The sequence below is a fragment of the Girardinichthys multiradiatus genome, chromosome 13 (genome assembly GCF_021462225.1).
Source record: "Girardinichthys multiradiatus isolate DD_20200921_A chromosome 13, DD_fGirMul_XY1, whole genome shotgun sequence".
Taxonomy (NCBI): Eukaryota; Metazoa; Chordata; class Actinopteri; order Cyprinodontiformes; family Goodeidae; genus Girardinichthys; species Girardinichthys multiradiatus.
The window spans coordinates 19,588,256-19,606,837 of NC_061806.1; the positions used below are offsets into that span (position 1 = coordinate 19,588,256).

Sequence of the window (18,582 nt, forward strand, 5' to 3'; positions counted from 1 at the left end):
ACAGTGTTACTAAATGCACCATCATTCGGATTTGTATCTCTACGTGACACAAACCTTCCTTGTTTCTTTGTGATTGCAGGTAGGACACAAACTAGCAAAACTGATCAGAAAAAAAGTGAATCAGGCATAATTAAACAAACTGAACTTTATATAATGCAAGCATAATTTCTGGTGAATTACTTTGTAACAATGTCAGCACATCTCTGTGCTTAACGTATGACAGCACCAAGAATCAAAAAAGAAAATAAAAAAACGTAAAAACTGCTGGATATGAAGCAGTTTTCACCCTGACACTGTCCAGCTGAGCTGACTGTTGGAGTGACAATATCTGCAGAGCTTACCCAGCCAGCCGCCTCGTATAAAGTCTGGAAAATGTCCACATGGACACAGCAGGTAACTGTCTGGAGTGCTCCGTGTGACTGCTGCTCCGACGACACGTGCTGCCTTTCTCCCAGCCTCGTAATACATTTCCAATCTTTGCACTGATCCTGTAGATCTCTGCAAGCAGCACTGATATCCTTTTAAAACATCATTAATAAAAGCTCAGAGGCTTCTTGTGTTTGCTCGATGTACTGCTCCCATGCTGTCTATCTGTCGCTGCAGAGTGTTTCCAGCAGAGAGAAAATAAATAATCTAACTGTGAAAACCCTACCTTTAAAAAAAGTCTTATCAAATTTAATGTCAGCTCTGTTTTGATTGTATATAGCTCAGCCAGCTCAGGGGTGAGAAAACTCACAAATAGCCTAAGGAGTAAATAGAAGGGTAAACTGTAAACACACTTAGAGTGAGTCTAGGTAATATTACATAGTTGCACACAGCCTAATGAAGATAAAGACATTTTATAAGCATATTAGTATCATATGAACCTGGCTTTGCCACGGCAGGAGGTTGTAAAGGCGCGGCTATCATTAGCTAATTTTTAAAACAGTGCCCTTTACAATTATTGGGAACTCTTGTGAACATGTGTCAAAAACCTTGAGATAAATGTATCTTCATTGCAAAATCTCAAAACTGAAAACAATTGCTGCTGTCCTAGAACAATAAGCTATGAATAATTTTTTTTAGCTCCCTTACCGTCCTTCACTCTGTGCTTGGTGGCAACAACTAACTCGGGTCTTTATTCAGTCTTTTTTGTCACAGTTTCAGTTGTTGTAAACCTGCTGGTTATTGCTTTGACAATAGAGGGAGTGATTTTGCTGTAATTTTCATGATCTATTAACATTAATACTTAAATGGAGAGTTTTTTTTCTCTTTCCCATTTTGAAGAATGGTTCAAAAGAAATTGGCCTGGATTTTAAAATAAAAGTTACATTTATTTAAGTGAAATTATTAGAGATGTCACATAAGGAAGCAGTGTGTTTGAGATGTGCCCTAAAATACATCAATGTGTGACTGCATTTCACTCAAACGTTGTGAACTTGACTATCAGAAGATTACAAAGCTATGACATCATCATCTGGTTTTGTCTATACTGTTTAAAGGCACAGTTATCTTGGTTTATATGCACTTTGGACTTTGAAAAAAGTAATAAAGAAAGCTGTATGTCATTATTCTGGCATTTAGCAAAAAGAAACAATCTTTTAAATAATAATAAATGACCTAAAATGGGATACGTTGAGTCTATGTTAACATCTGGTTTCCGCTGTATAAGAGAATCCATTGCTGTGCCTCTTGGTATGAGAGAAGATGGCATTATTATTTTACAACACAAGAAAACAGTAATAAACACCAGCACTAATTAAGCTGTCTCATATGATGACTATGTGAAATGCACATTGAACCTTTATCTAAACAAAGACAAAAATCTACTTTTTGTTTTTTCAAGAAAAGCAAACATTAAAAATATGTTAGTATGCCTGTAGATAAAACAAATCACAGCACCTATGATCACCTTTTAAGTAAAGTGCACATATTGTTAAATGCATTTGAAAAAATGCATAGAAATGTTTTTTGTAAAATAGTTTTTTAAAGCTGTTTAATGTTTTTTAAAGATGTTTAATGTCAAATATACTTTTTTAAGGAATACATTTTTAATTAGGAAATACTTGCCCAGTAATGCTTAATGTTACATTAGAGGGGATGTTTAGGGTCAAAAGGTTTGTTTATTTCAAGGCATCCAAATTAACAGCTCAGTTTTCAAAAAACAGAAATGTCTAATTATTATTATCTTGTGTTAGACTCTAATAGCAATTCAGATCCCCTTGCATTGATCTGTCAAGTATTAGAGCCCAATGAGCCACACTGTCAGAATGGAAAATCCTTCACATGCGCTGCACAGACCATCGGGGTCAAACAGAACGATGTTCCTCTCTATAGCTGAGCAGAGTTGGACTCAGAGGGAGTGGGACAAAAGCCACAGCCGCCACCCAAGATGTTTGCAAGCCCTTTGCATGGCTAGACTGTAATTAATCAGAAACCCGGCCACAGCTGGTGGGTGGGGGGCTACATGGTGCTGATGAGTGACGTAAGCAATAGCAGCATCACTATGAGCGGTTTGGACTTAATGATACCTAGGTAAAAAAATTAAGAGATCCTAAAACAGTTTCATGGCTCTGAGTTGTAGAAGACAATGGGGACTGAGTTTTATCCTGTGGTGATTTTGATTTTCCACACAGGACAACTCTTGTAAAGTTTTAATAGATAACCCTGATGGTAAATATCCCTAAAATAAAATGTTTAGAGTAAAACAAAACTGAAATGGAAATTGCTGGTATATTTTCCTTCCTGTAAAAGTCTCCAGACTTGCTGTTATTCCCAGAGATACTTTTTTTTGTTCCCTTCCCAGTTTTAGCTACATGGGCAAGTTTACAGTAAAGTAAATACCCCCATTACCACACACACACATATATACACACACACATACACAACACCCTGCTTACAAGACCCATAAAATCTTTCAGCTTCACTCAGTTTTATTGATGCCTCTTCGTTACCATCAACCCAGCACTGTGGCCACCAACTCTGCTTAACTCCCCTCCAGTTCACCACACAAAAAAGCTGCTAAACTTAGCCAAGCAGCTAGGCTAAAAAAATCTTCAGGCTTTAAGAAACATGCTGGCCAGAGCGGAGTAATTGGTTGGCTGCTTTATGGTGGTAGCACTTTCAAGGAACGTGAAATAAAATGGGAAATAAAAGCTATTGTACAGCAATGTTAGAGCTGAAAAAGTTTTGTAAACACAGCCATATTTCTGCTGTTTTGGTCCGTACAAACCTGGCAGAAAGTCAGAGCAACTGTAACTGTGAGATTATGATTTAGTTACACATGTTTTGTGAGTTTTAGTAAAATAACACAGACTGAGACATCCCTGATTAACAGAGACCCGATGTTTCTTTCACCATTACCAATCGGTCAAATTACAGATAGTAAAAACCTCTCAATCTGCTCCTGTTCAGCTGTACAAACACAGTGCAGCAGTTTTTGTTGTTGTTGTTGTCCTACATTCCTCATGCTTTTCGCACCTATGCTGTAATTAGGCCGTGATTGTTTGAAAACGAAACCCACGAGAGCCTGCTGCTCCATGGATCACAGCAGTCAATGTGAAACTACCATGCGTGCCCTCAGGAGATGTTTTTTCAGCAAAAAAGCTGACTAATTATTAACATATTTAAACAAGAGTGTTTAAGGATATAATTTTGTTCATAACAGCAAAGGGAATACCTCAGCAAGACCTTTTTGGGACATATGTTTGAATCAAATTGTAATCATCAGAACCTTTACGTGGTTATTCAATGTACCTCTCCTGTATCGTAGATCCAAACTCTGCCCTCTGAGTCACCCACAGCCACCTCCTTCCCTCCTGATGACCAGCGGACCCTGTTCAGAGCCGAAGCTCCCTCAATAGTCACACTGGCAGTTGGCACCTAGGGAGTAAAAAAATGACAATAAATACATGAAGAAGACTGATTATATTTTTCTGATCTTCCAGTTTCCAGTGCAGGTATATTCTCCCTTTAGGTAAAACAACTCCACAACAAAGAGATTTTCATTCCAACAAAAGACACTATTCTGACATGCCTTCTTTTAAATTGCTGTTGTACAGTTTTTTAATCTGGCAACATATCTTTGCACATCTAAACACATAGGTCTAATTGTAAAGAAATAAAGAGTACTTTGTGTCAGACCTATAAAGTATATGTGTTCCTTAAGACGTGCCTCCATTTTTTTTATAGTGTGAGTGTATTAAGATGAATGGTCTAAAAGGTACAGCTGCGCCAGGACAGATTAACTTATTTTCATACTTTGTAATGGATTGACCATTTTCGGCTGAAGCTCTGCTCCATACAGAGTTTACTTCTCTAAGTGATCAAATATTTAGCTGAATAAATCAGAACATAGGTCAGACTGCTGTATGTTTGACCCAATTTAAGCATCCGACATGCTGAGGTGAAGGAGTCTTCATCAGTGCTGACAAAGGGTCTGCATGTTGTAGCATGAAATTAGCTCATGTTATTATTATGACACTGCTGCAAAAATTGCATACCATTACAAAAAAAGTCACAAAGAGTACGCTCGATTTTTCAACATGCCAAAAAAAATCTATGGCTCTCTAATTTAGCTGAAGATCAAACTGAATATTCTAATATTCTAGTGCCAGCCATAGAGAAAGGTGAAGATGTAAAGGTACTTCCTTACACAAGGCAGATATGCAATGCTGTGACAGATTGAGGGTTCCTACATGTCTCTACGTAAAAGTTCCACACTTGTCCAGACTCCACTTTCTATAGTTGTGACTCCTTTATGCCCCCTTACAAATATGAAATAATTAGTCTCAATTATGACATTTCTGCAGTGGGCATCCTTCAAATAGAGGGAGGGAAAGAAGGAAGGAAGGAAGCCAGAGAGGAAACAGGGAAATAAAGAATGATTTAAGAAAAAAGGATGAGGAGCTCAGCCATCCAAGAGGACGTTGGAGTAGAGCCACTGCTCCTTCATAGAGGAGTCTGCTGACCCTAGAACATCTCCTGCAGGATGAGGCCCAGGGGACGGCCCAGGACATGCTGGAGGAACTACGTCTCTGAGCTGGCCTGGGAATGCCTCGGGCTACCCCCAGAAAAGCTGGAGGAGGTCTGGGCGTCTCTGCTTAGGCTGCTGCCCCAGCGACCCGGTCGCTGATAAGCAGAAGGCAAAGAGTACCAGTATGAGTATACGAAAAAAAAGGAGCAACACAAGGAACAAGTGGAGTAAAGACATAAGAAATAAAGGCATAAAGACAAGAAGGAAAGAAGGAAGAACATGAGGGAGGGAGGACACAAAGAAGAAGGAAGGAGATAAGGAAGGTCAAGAGAAATGATGAGTAAGTAAGTATCTAAAAATGCATCAGTCGTTTTGGTGCAAGTCGCTGCACTTCATTACAACAGTTGCACTAAGGAGTTCAACTGTGCTACAATAAATGCATTCAGTCTAAATTTCAAGCAATTTCAGCAATTATTCAGAATCTCATGGAACCATCCACAAAATAATAGTTCAAACAGCAAAAAAGTAGAAATCCCAATAACAAAAGATGCCACCTGTGTGCAGCAAAAAGAATAATAAACAACATTCTGCCAATACCAAACACAAAGTAAATAATGTTTTATCTACTAAAAAAGTAGGCTTACTAACACTGACTAAGTGAGGTTGTTTATGACCTCAGAAGCAGTGCAAGGATTCCCTAAAAGAACAAGATTATCTGCAGTAAATTTCTTTTATTCTGAAATAAAATGGAGTAATAAATATCCACTTATGACAAGCCTTAAATAAACCACATTTTGTTTAGTGACCCTAATTGCAACTTGCCCTATTGTTTATTGAAAAATTGGAGGATTACATTATGTGATTACAGTGAAAACTTACCACAAGAACAGGGTGGCTTCATCTAAATGTACTGGAGGTTACGAATAAAAAGCTGTCAGATTTACAGCTTTTTATTTAACTGGACACATGAGGGGCTATTTATGCGAAAATGACTTGTACATGTTTGCTAGCGTGGCCTGAGCTGAATCTTGATTTCTGTCTTTAGTGCTCATGTGGCACCTTCAAAAACCCAAAACCATCTGCAGTGTTTCCATAAACTGTTCCTGACATGTGGCAGGCGAGTCTGACACATGTCACCAGTGGAGACAGAGGCCTTGGCACCGCTTCTCCTTGCACACCGAGCTCCTGCACATTTTAAGCAGAGCTAACCACAGACTGACTGCCATTAGCCCACTAGCTTCTCTTGCTCCGCAACGAATCTGAATGGAGAACTTTAAAATTTGCCCTGCGTGTGTCTGCGCACGTGTGTGTGCTGGAAATGAGAACCAGGCGCGCTGCGCTGCTCTGTTAATGCTGTTATGACTCTGTGTTTTTAATATGATGGCAACAACGAAAGCCTGTTGCTATCAGACTGACTAGTGTGTGAGTGAGTGAGCGTGCACGCGTTCAACACATCCGTTGGCGCGAGTGCTCGTCTGTGCAAATGTTTCTCATAAAGCACATTGTTAGGCGAGTTAAGTCCCCGATAATGAACTCTTCCTCTGTCTGTGAAAAGCCTGCTGTTGAGGGAACCATGGGAATATGTGCTGCAGACAGAGGAACTGCTGCTCCCACAGAAGTGGCATTAAAGCAAGAAGATGCACAGAGATGGGAGCTGAAGTGAGAAGACATGGGACTCTTATATGGTAGAGAAAATGAGAAAAGAGGGAGAGCTTATTATCTGAGAGGAGTGAGAGCATCTGTCTTGACGAAGACATGCATTAAGGTTGAAGTCACTGCTGTGTCCATGGAAACCAAGGAGGAAGGAGAGCGAAGGATCATTTTATCTGGACTTTTACCTGAATGATCAAAGGTTGTCTGCTGACTGGGTTGAAGGAAAGAAAGGTTTTTACAGAATCATGGTTGCAGTTACATTTTTGCTTTATAGAAAATGTGAAGAAAATAGCTGTAGTATTCTCACCAGTCCACAAAGCATATAGCTTCAGCAAGGAGACAAGCGAAAAACAAAGTATTTCCCAGTTTTTTTCTAAAGGAGTCAAAGCTCTGTTGAAGTTCACTCCCTAACACGTCCTAACGGTGTGAAGAGCAGAAGCTGTAAACTAGAGCTTCACTTGTCCTCATAGCAAAACTTAGAACATATGTACTATATATAAGTACAAACAGTGCTGGCCACATTTATTGGCACTTGGGATAAAACTATGCAGAAAGCCTTAATACAAATTAATCCCTTATTGCAGAAGATTTTAAAACAGAAACTTAAAAAAAAAAAAACTTTTCTGAGTATATTTATTCAGTGGGGTGAAATCTAAATGTTAAGACAAAGGCCAATTATTTCCTACCCGGCCCTCTTTTAGGGATATATCTGCATTTAGACTTCTTCCATAACTTTTACCAAGGTTGAAACAGAGGAATCTTTGAGTCTAGATCATTCAGAGTCCTGGCTCCTCTCCCATTACTCTTATCTTCAGCTACAGGTTTCCGAGAAGAGTCTAAGGATTTAGATGACCATGGAGCAAGGTCGATTTTGTGTCTCGTGAACTATTATTGCATATGTTTTAGGCCACTATCTTGCTGAAAAGACCCAATGACAACACGTCTTCGGTTTTCTGGGTGAGAGTTACAGATTTCTTTATTTAAAATGCCCTGGTGTTTGAATGATATGATGGAGTGCGTTGTAACAAGGCCGGGCCCACAGCATCATATCCAGCGTACTTAACTGTGTGCATGGGGTGCTTTCCCACATTTCAATTCTTTGTGTCCTGACAAACCCAGCTGATTTAGTTGTTGCTGGAAAGCTCAACGTTAGTCTGAAATGGACAAAGGACATAGTTCTGTAAAACTCCCCGTGGAGAAAATTCCACATTTTTACTTTTGTGGGGGTAGGACACAAAAGCTTTTTAAAGGCATGCATTTTAAACAACTGACAGCCTGTAGATAGTCTAATGTTTGAAAAGTCCTGGATTGCTAATGGGATATCTGGAAACTCAGTTCAACCTACATACTTAAAACTGTATAAATTAGAATGAAATACCTTTATTTTAAATAATTCTGCCAGTAATATTTTTGTTGAAAACAATTATTTCTGGCGACCTGTCCAGGGTGAACCCCGCCTCTCGCCTATAGAGTGCTGGGGATAGGCACCAGCTCCCCCGCGACCCACTATGGAATAAGAGGTAGAAAATGACTGACTGACTGACAATTATTTCTTCATATGAGATAAGTGTTTTCCTTATTGAATCAATGTACTTAAATACAGATCTGGATTTCTCTCATTTTTTCTGTGGTTGATGCAATAATGATTGATTTCTTTAAGGATTTTACAATACATCTTTACTAGGGGTGTCAACTCATGCATTCTATGAATGTGAAATGGGTCTGGAGTAAAAAAACTAAAATCACCCAATTACAATTGAAAAGTATGTGTCCAAGAACTTTAGACATTATTCTTCTTCTTACCTTTCTGTATGTTTAACATTGCACATGATTATACTAAATTCCAGCACTCAAACGGCCTTAAATGCACTCATCTCAAAATAACTGTCACACCGCAGCATTTCAAAACTCAACCATTGGCCTTAACATTCTTTTTTTAATGATTATTTGCATGGGACTGTGGACTGAGGGCTGGGGCTCTCTGCTTGCGGTCTCCGACACATCTGTGCACTCCTCTGATGGGACACAATGTGGGAGGAAGATGGTCTCTGAGGTTGTCTGAACATTAGGCAGAGGTTGTAGAAATGTTAGCGGGGTGGCTGGGTGGGAGCCAGGAGGAGAAGATGTCACCCAGTCAGACTTAAAGCGAGAGCTGTGGGAAACGCCTACAGGGGAATCTTGAATCGTGTGTGTGTGTGTGTGAAGAAGAAGGGAGCTTTGGGTGTTGGGTTGTGCGGTTCGGGCTGAGCCCCAGCAACAGACCCCGAGACACTAAAGACGCACGCACACTGACAGGGAACAAGGCAAGCCAGAAAACACGCCCTCTGTGACCTAAACCCACACACCTCGGTGTCGTTGTTGAGGTTCCACAGGTCCAGGCGGCCCATGCCATCCACGGCGGCAAACATGGCGGGATGCACTGGCGACCACATGACGTCGTACACGTAGTCGGCATTGTCCTCAAAAGAGTACAGGGGTTTGTTGTGCTGAAAGAGAGGGAGCGACACAAATAAGAAGATATCCGTGGACGATTTTTGATGGCATGGTGTAAAATAGCACTGTACAGGAAAACAGAGAGATTACAGGAGATGACACACTGGATATGGACGGAAAATAGAGAAAGAGAGACACAGAGTGAAAAGGAACGGAGAGAGGGAGTGTGTGAGCTTCAGACAGAGTGGCGCTGCCTCAGCCTTGGGGCCTGTCTGGGTGCAGAGCCTAATTAAAAAGCCTTGCACATTCACACAGCGCCATAAAACCACTGGGAGAGATGAAAGGGAAGGCCCCTCCACAAGGTGTACTGTATCCTTAACACAACAGCTGTCGGAGAGATGCGAAGAGATAGAGAATGCAACGAGAGGGAGGGGGCGGACAGTGGAGGGGAGCAAGAGGTGCTTCAAGTAGGATGAGCAGCTTTCAGGCATCAACAGGTTAATTAATTATGAAGTTATTTGTTTTGTTCAGTGGAATAATCATAATCTCAGCAATCATATCTGTTGATAATCACTTTTAACATGAACTGATGTTAAAGATTTATATCTGGTGCTGTGGAAGATGTTTTACCTTTGCATGGAAAACTTGTCAGTGCTCTCTAGTGGACAAATTATAAATTACCGTAATATGCCGTTATTTACACTACACTGTGTTGGAAAGGAGATTTAATGTTACTTATAACTTTCATGACCTGTCCAGGGTGCACCCTGTCTCCCACCCATTGACCGCAGAACACCCAGTGATCACAGAATCAAAGAAAGTATTTAACTTTTCACTCCACAATATTTTGGCAACCTCATTAACCTGTAGTTGCAACCCTGAAAGACTGACCAGAGCCAGCCAGATCACGTGGAGCCCAAAGCAGAATTTGATTTGTAACTTCAGCACAGACACAAGCACAAATAAACTATTCAATAAACAATAACTCTAAATATACACTATCAACATTTCATCTGCATAATTACATAATAATTACATCTGTCACATCTTTAAAATCCTAAATAAATGTCACTTTTCAATCAAGTTGGAGTTTTTGAGATTTATTTACTCTGTGCGAGTCAAATGTTGTTGGGGGTGTAAATCTCCAAAAATGAGAAGATCAAAGAAAAAACTGTAAGAAAACTGAATTTACCAAATCAAAATTTGTCATTGGTCTACGGCACTAACAAGCTCAATAACGAAATCACATTTCCCAAACAATGTATCAGTCAGAGCACTAAACCAGCGCTTTTATAGGAATACATAAACCATATCTTGTTTTTAATTACATTTTTACCAAAGAGCTTTTTTTTTTTGTTGGTAAGACTTCTACTTTATATGTCGTATCTTATCGGTTGTTTTTGTAAATTTATTTAAGGAAAGATTCTGAATACATCCTCCCTTATAGAGGGAAATATTTCAAACAACGCAACAGGCTGTGGCCTTGATGATGAGCCTGTTGGACCAAACTGACACTGTGCTCCCCCAAGTAGCAGTCATTCATAAAGAAGCGTACCTATAGGTTTAAAAATTTAAAAGACTCGGCTTGAGTGTGTGTGCCACTGTGTGTGTAATCCCCATTTTTCAGACTGACAGCTGGGCTTCCAGGGGTTTAAGAAACAAAACTGTGTTCCTGAGAAGAAGAGTGGGAGGGGTCGTGGAGAGGAGATAGGTTGGCTGGAGGAGTGAAATAAAAGAATATACAGTATTCTGTCTCTCTTCCTCATTCTTACCCCCATACAAACCCATTACCCGTTAACTTCTTGCTCCGAAGTTTCTGGGATCAACACATCGACATAGCTAAACAAACGGCCGAGTTAATTTCAAGCTCCCATTGAAATGGTTTTCCTGTCGGCCAGCAACAGAATAAGTCATTTATTTTTCTCTGCCTCACAGTGTTTGTACTCAATAAGTTTTTTCTCTACTGACAATCCTAACTCTTTTATCGCAACTCATCTTTCAACAATAACTTTCTTTTTTTCTTTTTAATTGGCCATAAAATCTCTCCGCCACCTAATTTAGTTATAAACTCAAAATTATACATAACTTAAATAAACCAACAGAACTGATTCTGGTTTAAGCTACTGTTTTGGCCATATCCACTATTTCTAAAGAATGTGAAAAGTTTCAAAACTAATCTCAAAACATAGTTTAATCCAAGTGGCGCCATACAGAAAGTACCTGGTAGTCATTATCTTTCCAGTGATGGTAGGCTATGAAGCTTCTTGCACGTCTGAGCTAGAAAACCATACCTGAATAGAGTGTGATAAAGTATTACTGCAAGACCTGAACTGTGTTGTTTGAACTGAACAAGAAGCAGAAACAAAACATAATTTCAGATTGTGCAATGCATAGCACTTATTGCAGTAGAATGAAAATTGACACTTCAGATCAAAATGCACCAGCATAAAAGATAGGAATGAGACTTTTACTGCAGTCCTCAGACTGAAGCACCACACCGAAAATTAATTATGTCCTATCAGTACAAGTGTGGACTGCAAGTGTGGTACAGAGAGGAAATCTTGGTAACATGTATTTACAAGGTAAATAAGAAGCAACATAAGGCACGTTTTCAGTACAGGAACAATTTCCAGCAACCAGGATAGTTTTCTGAGACCATTCTTAGCCCTCCATTGTGTTTCCATTGCATTTACCAGAAAAAAGATCATAATCTAAAAGCCTTCAACTTCATTTAATGCTGCTTGCACTGTACAATTTGAAACTGGTCAATTCTGCTTGCAAAAACACTCCCAGAGAGTGTTTGAATTTCCTTTGCTAAAAATGTTGGAACGATGAGCTTGATGTGTATCAGCGTGTCTTGTTGGATATCATTGTAAAAATGGTGGAAAAAGTGTTGCATTTCTCTGTTAAATAGATTTTACTGTCACAACAGCCATTAAAACATAATATATCTAGCTCAATATCTAGCCTAATGTTTCCAATTGACCTCATTAAACAAGCATAAAAATAATGCCTACTTAACTTTTTGCAGATTATATTTAAGTGATTTTAATTGCGTGTTGATGCTGCAGTAATGGTGAGAACTGAAAATCTATCGGCTTATAAAGCGTTGTTGCAGGTCTAGCATTTTTCTTTAATGCCAGAAAACGTCGGCGGTAAACAGAATCATGCAGCAATGTCCACACTTGTTAGTGTACACTGTTGGTCAGCTGGCTGAAAGAAGGCTGCCACACTTTTCTCTGGTTTATTAGACAGACATCTTTGTTTTTTTCTGATGGCAGAAAACAAAACAAAAAATAGAAAGTGCCAGCTATAACTCTTATTAAAGTGATGCTGTTTTAACTCTCAAGTTAGCAAACTAGGAGTGGCATATCTGTCAAGAAGATGACTGCAGATAGCCTGACTAATTCACCAGCTAAAATCAGTTTAGGAGCTTGAAAACTACTACTTTATTTTAGAAAACTCTACATATCCAAATAAAAAAAACAACAGATAAAACTTAGAAATAACTGTAATGTACCTGTCATAATCAGTATATAGTATTTGGTGGGAATATGTAGGGTTAATTGTTGCTCTTCTACTTTTAATAAATTCAATTAGAAATGTTTGCTTAAAATGTTTGTGAAACTGTGGTGTTTTCACTCACGTTTTTTATACCGTGAAAACCTCATAGCAGTCCATGTCTAATAGCTGTTAAACTGAATACTGTTTTCACTCACCCATCACAGAGATCCAACAACCAACAATCCTACTATTCATTACTGTAGCCCCGGTTGACGGTGCACATCCAAATTTAAACTAATTCAATTTTTTATGGCCACACTGAGACACTATCATCTAATTACAATCTTTCATGTTCTGTGCTGTGAGAGCACACCAGGACAAGCCCCTGCTATAATCTCATTTTCAAAGACACCTACTGATGCTCAGCTAAGACTTTATCCACACTCTTCAACAATCACCTGAACTGACAGTGATGCAGGCCTTTAATTAACTTCTTCAGGGAGCAGAAGTGGAATTATTATACATCATCCAATCACTTAGTAGATGCTGGTTTTGGGGTCAAGAGAGCAAGACGGTTCAAGTTATGCACAATCATAAACTCACTCCCAGCTGTCGCGACATCTTCAAACTCTGGCCCGGCTCAGAACGGTTTCGCTAACCACAATATTTGCACCGCTGAGAGTAAAAACATTAGCAGGCTTCTGTACAACTGTGAGGGCAAACGTGTGAGTGAATACAAAAACAATTTGCAACAGACCTGTTTATATGTGTGTGAGCGACTGCAAAGACCGCCTTCACAAGATGAATGTGAGGCATGTGCAGTGTGTCTGTAGTCACACACCTTCACACCTCCAGGTAAGTGCCTGTCCACACACAAACATGGGTTATGTTGGAGGAGAGACAGACACACATTCCTGTGGTGGCCCTCAAAGGAAAGGGAATTCCCAAATCCTGAAAAAAAATAACACGTTCTCCTGATGAAAATCTGCCGAAATGTTTTAATATGTGGCACAGGGCTTTTGCACAAGCTTTATGAACTGGCTGCTTGCAAACACGAGCCAGAATTCATCATAATGCTTTATGGCCTGTCTCAGCCAAGTATGAAAACTGAAATAAGATCCCGACTCAGGCTGTAGGTATAATGGTAAATTCATTATGCTTTTTATTATTTTCAGCAGGCCGTTTTTAGACTTTGGATGTTTCTTCTAGGATTATTTGCTCAACACTCTTTTTTATAGTATACATCAGCTTTTTTAAACCAATAATTTCACTTAAAATCTCTGTTTTACTTCCTCTTGCTGACTTCTGCAATCAGCATCTGTTGTTCCTTTTATTTCTCAAAAAGTCTTTTGTGCAACATGTAAAACAACCCAAAACTAGAACTTCAGTCTCAGTCCCACAAAAATGTCCTGTAAGTGTTTTAACCAACTTTTCCCTTATCCAGGTGTACTCTGACAGCACCAGTGACTGTTTGGATTTTACTGCCACTGAAATGCTGCCAAATGGAACTCATCATGTTAGTTTGAAGGGAGAGCAAATGCCCTGAGTGGACGAGGTCACTCAAAAAGAGCCAAGAGGAGGAGCGACTACCTCTTGAGCCTGTCCGACTTTGATTCTCTGAATGTGGCCGCCTGCGCCATCCTGTCAGTGCTTTTGGGGTTTTGCAGGGACTTTGACACACATCAGGGAACACAGAGGTAAAGGGTTTCTGAGTGCTTGTCATATTAAGTGTGAAAAGAAGCGACAAAGACCAAGATGCACGGTATGTATATATTTCTACTGCAGGTGTAGACTCCAGCTGACTTACAGTGCTTTGCAAAAGTATTCATGCTCTTTGAATTTTTTTTCACAAGCACAAATATGAGCATATTTTATTTGGATTGAATGCAATGTACCAACAAAAAGTAATAAAATGAAAATGATACATGGTTTTAAAATAGTTTTACAGATTAAAACCTGAAAAGTGTGGTGTGCATTTGGATTCAACCCTACTTACCCTGTTGACGCTAAATAAAATCCATAACAAGCAGCTGACCTTAGACGTCATCTAATCAGTCCACCTGGGCGTGATTGAATCTCAGTGTAAATATAGCTGAAGACCAAGAAAATCATTGGACATTATGGAGAAGTTATGTTAGAAATTAGGTTGGAAAACAATTTTCTGTTGGAGGTTCACCTCCAAGCAGGACAACAATCCCAAAATATACAGCCAGCGCTACAATGGAATGGTTTAGATCAAAGCATATTTATGTGTTGAAATGGCCCAGTCAAAGTCCAGACTTAATTCCAACTGAGATTCTGTAGCAACAACAGAAAATGATTGTTTACCTACACTTCATCCATTCTGACTGGGCTCGAAAAAAGGCAGAAATTCCAGTTGCTAGATGGGCAAAGCTGCTAGAGACCTACCCTAAAAGATTTGCAGCTGTAATTTCAGCAAAATTATTAACTCAGTAGGACTGAATATAAAATCTACACCACACTTTTCAGATTTCTATTTGAAAAAAGTTGTGCAAGTGATAGATACTTCTGTTCAACTTGCCTGTCATAAAATCCCAATATAATTTATCATTTTCTTTTTTTTTTGAGGATTTTTCCTATTACTCTAAGTTGTATATTTGGTGTATCTTTATATGTGCTTACCTTTTTTTATGACGTTGATGGTCGCGAACATAAAGGACAAAACGTTTGTTTCTGTTTCTAATGATCTGTCAGAACAATCAGAGATCCTTCTGATGAACGACTTTCACAGAACAAGAAAAAGAAGTACTACTGTAATGGAATTAGGGGTATCCGTTTAACATTTGTGAAACATAAACGCAACATCTGTTATTAAGATAAAATGTCACATCAGGGTTTCTGGGGACAGCACAGAGCCTTAGAGCAGAACGACGCTTGAGAGGATGAATTCAGGTCACAGTCATCAGAGTTCCGGCTTCTGCTGATTAATTTCACAGTACACTCACACAGTAAATGTATGCAACAACACATTGTAAAGAGCTTACTCCAACACACACATACATGTGGAGACACACAAATAGTAAAGAAAGACTGTTTTTCAAATAGTTGTTCATCCAATGTACTCAACTCCCTCCCCTCATTCTCTCAGGAGTCCCTCTATATAACCTTTCAGAGGCCACAATCAACCCCCCACACATCAGTTCCTTCTGTTTCTTTTTCGCTCTCTTTCCCTCCCTCCACACACACACACACACACACACACAAACCCACACACATCCATGTTTTACTATCTTTATGAGGACTTTTCAGTTACTTCCATTGACTTCCATTCATTTTCCTTGATTTTTAGTGCCTAACCCTGACCCTAACCAGTTAATACCTAACCCTAACCCTAACAATAACTCAATTCATACCCTAGTCCTAAACCTAACCCCTGTCCCAAGAACGGAATTTGAAAAAGTGAGGACCAGAAAAATGTCCTCACTTTGCAATAAAAATACGAAAAATGGTTCTCACTCAACAACAAGTACAACAACACACGCACACACACACACACGCACCCACACACGCACACACACACACACACGTTCTCACACACTGTGTACCTTGGTGCTCCAGAGTTTGACAGTCCAATCGAAGGAAGATGTAATAAAGAGGTGGGAGAAGTCCACAGTGCCCACTGCACTGTGACAGCTGATGCCCGTAACCGGCCCCTGGTGGCCCTCGAAGATTTCGCAGATGCCCGCTTTACTGGAGATGATTAAAAAAAACATTGAGAATTAAGTTTTGATATTTAATAGCATTTATTTAAATACTAAGAGTTTAGGATCATCTTTCTAAGAGAGTGGTCAAAATATGAAGCACTAACAGTAAGGATGCCTAAACCTGAAAGTTTCTCTTTACACAGACCCATAAAATATTTATAAAACATGCTAAATATGGAAAACAAGCCTAAATGTATCTAATTTGAGAAAATAATTACATATTAAACCACTTTATTTTCCTTTATTTTGGTTCTTTCCAGGCGCGTAGTTAGACCTGGGCTTCCGGAGCGGAAGCCCCGGATGTTTTCTGAATAGCCCCGGACTTCTTGATAGAAGAAATTTAGAAGTATTAAAAAGATGCAGCCACAAAATGGTATTGGACTTCACATTTTTATTTAAAAACAATCTGATTTTTTCAATTGTGTTCCATATAATCATGTCCCGCTCCACCTAACCTGACAATGAGTTAAAAGGAGAAGACAAAAAATAGTTATTTGCGCACTCGCAGCACCACAAATGCGCAACTACTCGCACAACCAGAGACGGACTCCATTCTGAAGAAGTCCAGAACAGCAGTTTACTCCAGGTCGACCTGCCTCCTTCATTACCAGAAAACTTACACTGAAACAGGGCTTACTTAAGAGCAACCGCGGAGCCAACCGAAGAGAGAGAGCCTGGTGGGTGGGTGTGTTCAGGAAACGGTGGAAGCAGAGCGGTATAACCCAGGAGAAGATAGCGGTAAAACCTGAATGCTGACTCGGAATGGGCTAATTGTAAGTTACAGCTAATCACTGATTCACCCAGCAAGACATGAGATGGAGGTTCACTCTAATGAGCATCTTCAGGGTCATGATGAGGGACTTTCACCTGAGCTACAGGTGAAGTTAAATGATGTGGCTGTGACAGAAAACAGCAGCAACCTTCTCTGTGAGCTTCTGGCTGGATCTGCATCATAATGTGAAAATATCTGGTCCTTTACTTCAGTCAAAATAAAAGCATTTAATCCTAACGTAGCTAAACACATTTAAAGGTCCTTCAGATCAACACATTGATCTCATGGCTGTAGCCAGTCTTATAGTCCAGTTCTACATGTAGACAGGAAAAAGTGTGGCTCAATAAACCAGGAAAATATCTCCTGGTGCCAGTAAGACGTAGTAGAAAGAGCAAAAGTAAGCCTCCCTGTTCTCTTTCATATCTTCTGTGTTGATTCTAAACATGCAGCTCCGGCTTTAAAGATGCAGAATAATTAAGAAATAAATCATAGCAATTAATCACAGGTGGACCATTGATTAGGTAACTATTTTATTTTTCTGAATTACACATGTAATATTATAGAAACTAAACTAATTAAACAAGGATACAGTTTTACTGAAGGTGAGACATACATACCATATGTATACAGTTATTAATAACTGTAATATTAGTACTGATAAGGTCCAGAATGAGGCTCTAAGCTATATTTTAAACACCTCAACTTAACACCCTTTCCTCTCAAAGTGTTTATTAGTAAGAACTGCACTAATGTCTCACATGCTCAGTGCAGAACAAAAGACTGTGTTGAAAAATGTTTCATTTATTATTTTTGACAGGCCAGATTTCTTCAGAAGTGGAATGAAGGGCTGAAAAGATGGCGATAAAATAGAACTAAGATTTAGGAAAATCAACTTCATACCATTTTCCTTTTTTGAAATATAAGAATAAAAACAATGGAGTCTCAGGAGTGGAACACTTTAATGAGAATGTAACGTTTAAAAGGTAATTTATGTAGAGTACAGAAGAAGCACATTTATTTGGCCCAAAGTAAACATTTCTGAGTTTAAGAAAAACCTTTGTCAGCAAAAAGTCCAATTAAGTTCTTTTCTAAATACCTCAACATGTGTCATTATTTGCTTCAGCAAAATGGTTTTTCATCAGACCTAAACTGTTTCTCCTTGTCCTTCATTCAGCTTCTAACAAAAATAAAAAGTAACATTATTGCAAACTTTTTTTGTTTGATTCACAATAATTTACATTCAGTCTAAAACCAGCCGACAAAGAGAACTGGTACAATATGTCCTATATTATTTTAATTTTAAATTACCTATAAATTGTCTTATTGAAATATAAATGTTTTGGATTTGGGCTAAAGCCCCCAATGTTTTGAGACCCTAAAAACGCCCCTGGTTCTTTCCTTGTACTATACTGTTGACCTGCTGATACTGAGTCTTCTCTCTTCTTTCACACTGAAGAGTGCTGTGATTAGCGGGACTTGTCAGCACTTATGTATGGTGCGTTCACTGACCAGAAAAAGATGTGAGTTTTGACCTTCTGAAT

At 39.2% G+C, this 18,582-nt stretch overlaps 1 protein-coding gene across 8 annotated transcripts in view; it reads right to left on the minus strand.

Annotated features, from left to right (window-relative positions):
* LOC124879170 (cytoplasmic dynein 1 intermediate chain 1) overlaps window positions 1-18,582 on the minus strand; it is an 81,450-nt gene that overhangs the window by 3,064 nt on the left and 59,804 nt on the right. For all 8 annotated transcript variants that reach the window (XM_047383562.1, XM_047383563.1, XM_047383568.1 and 5 more), the window contains 3 exons: window positions 16,111-16,255; window positions 8,953-9,093; window positions 3,736-3,861 (listed from right to left, as the gene is read on the minus strand). In XM_047383562.1, the coding sequence (XP_047239518.1) occupies window positions 3,736-3,861; window positions 8,953-9,093; window positions 16,111-16,255 (412 nt within the window). The remainder of the gene's footprint in view (window positions 1-3,735; window positions 3,862-8,952; window positions 9,094-16,110; window positions 16,256-18,582) is intronic.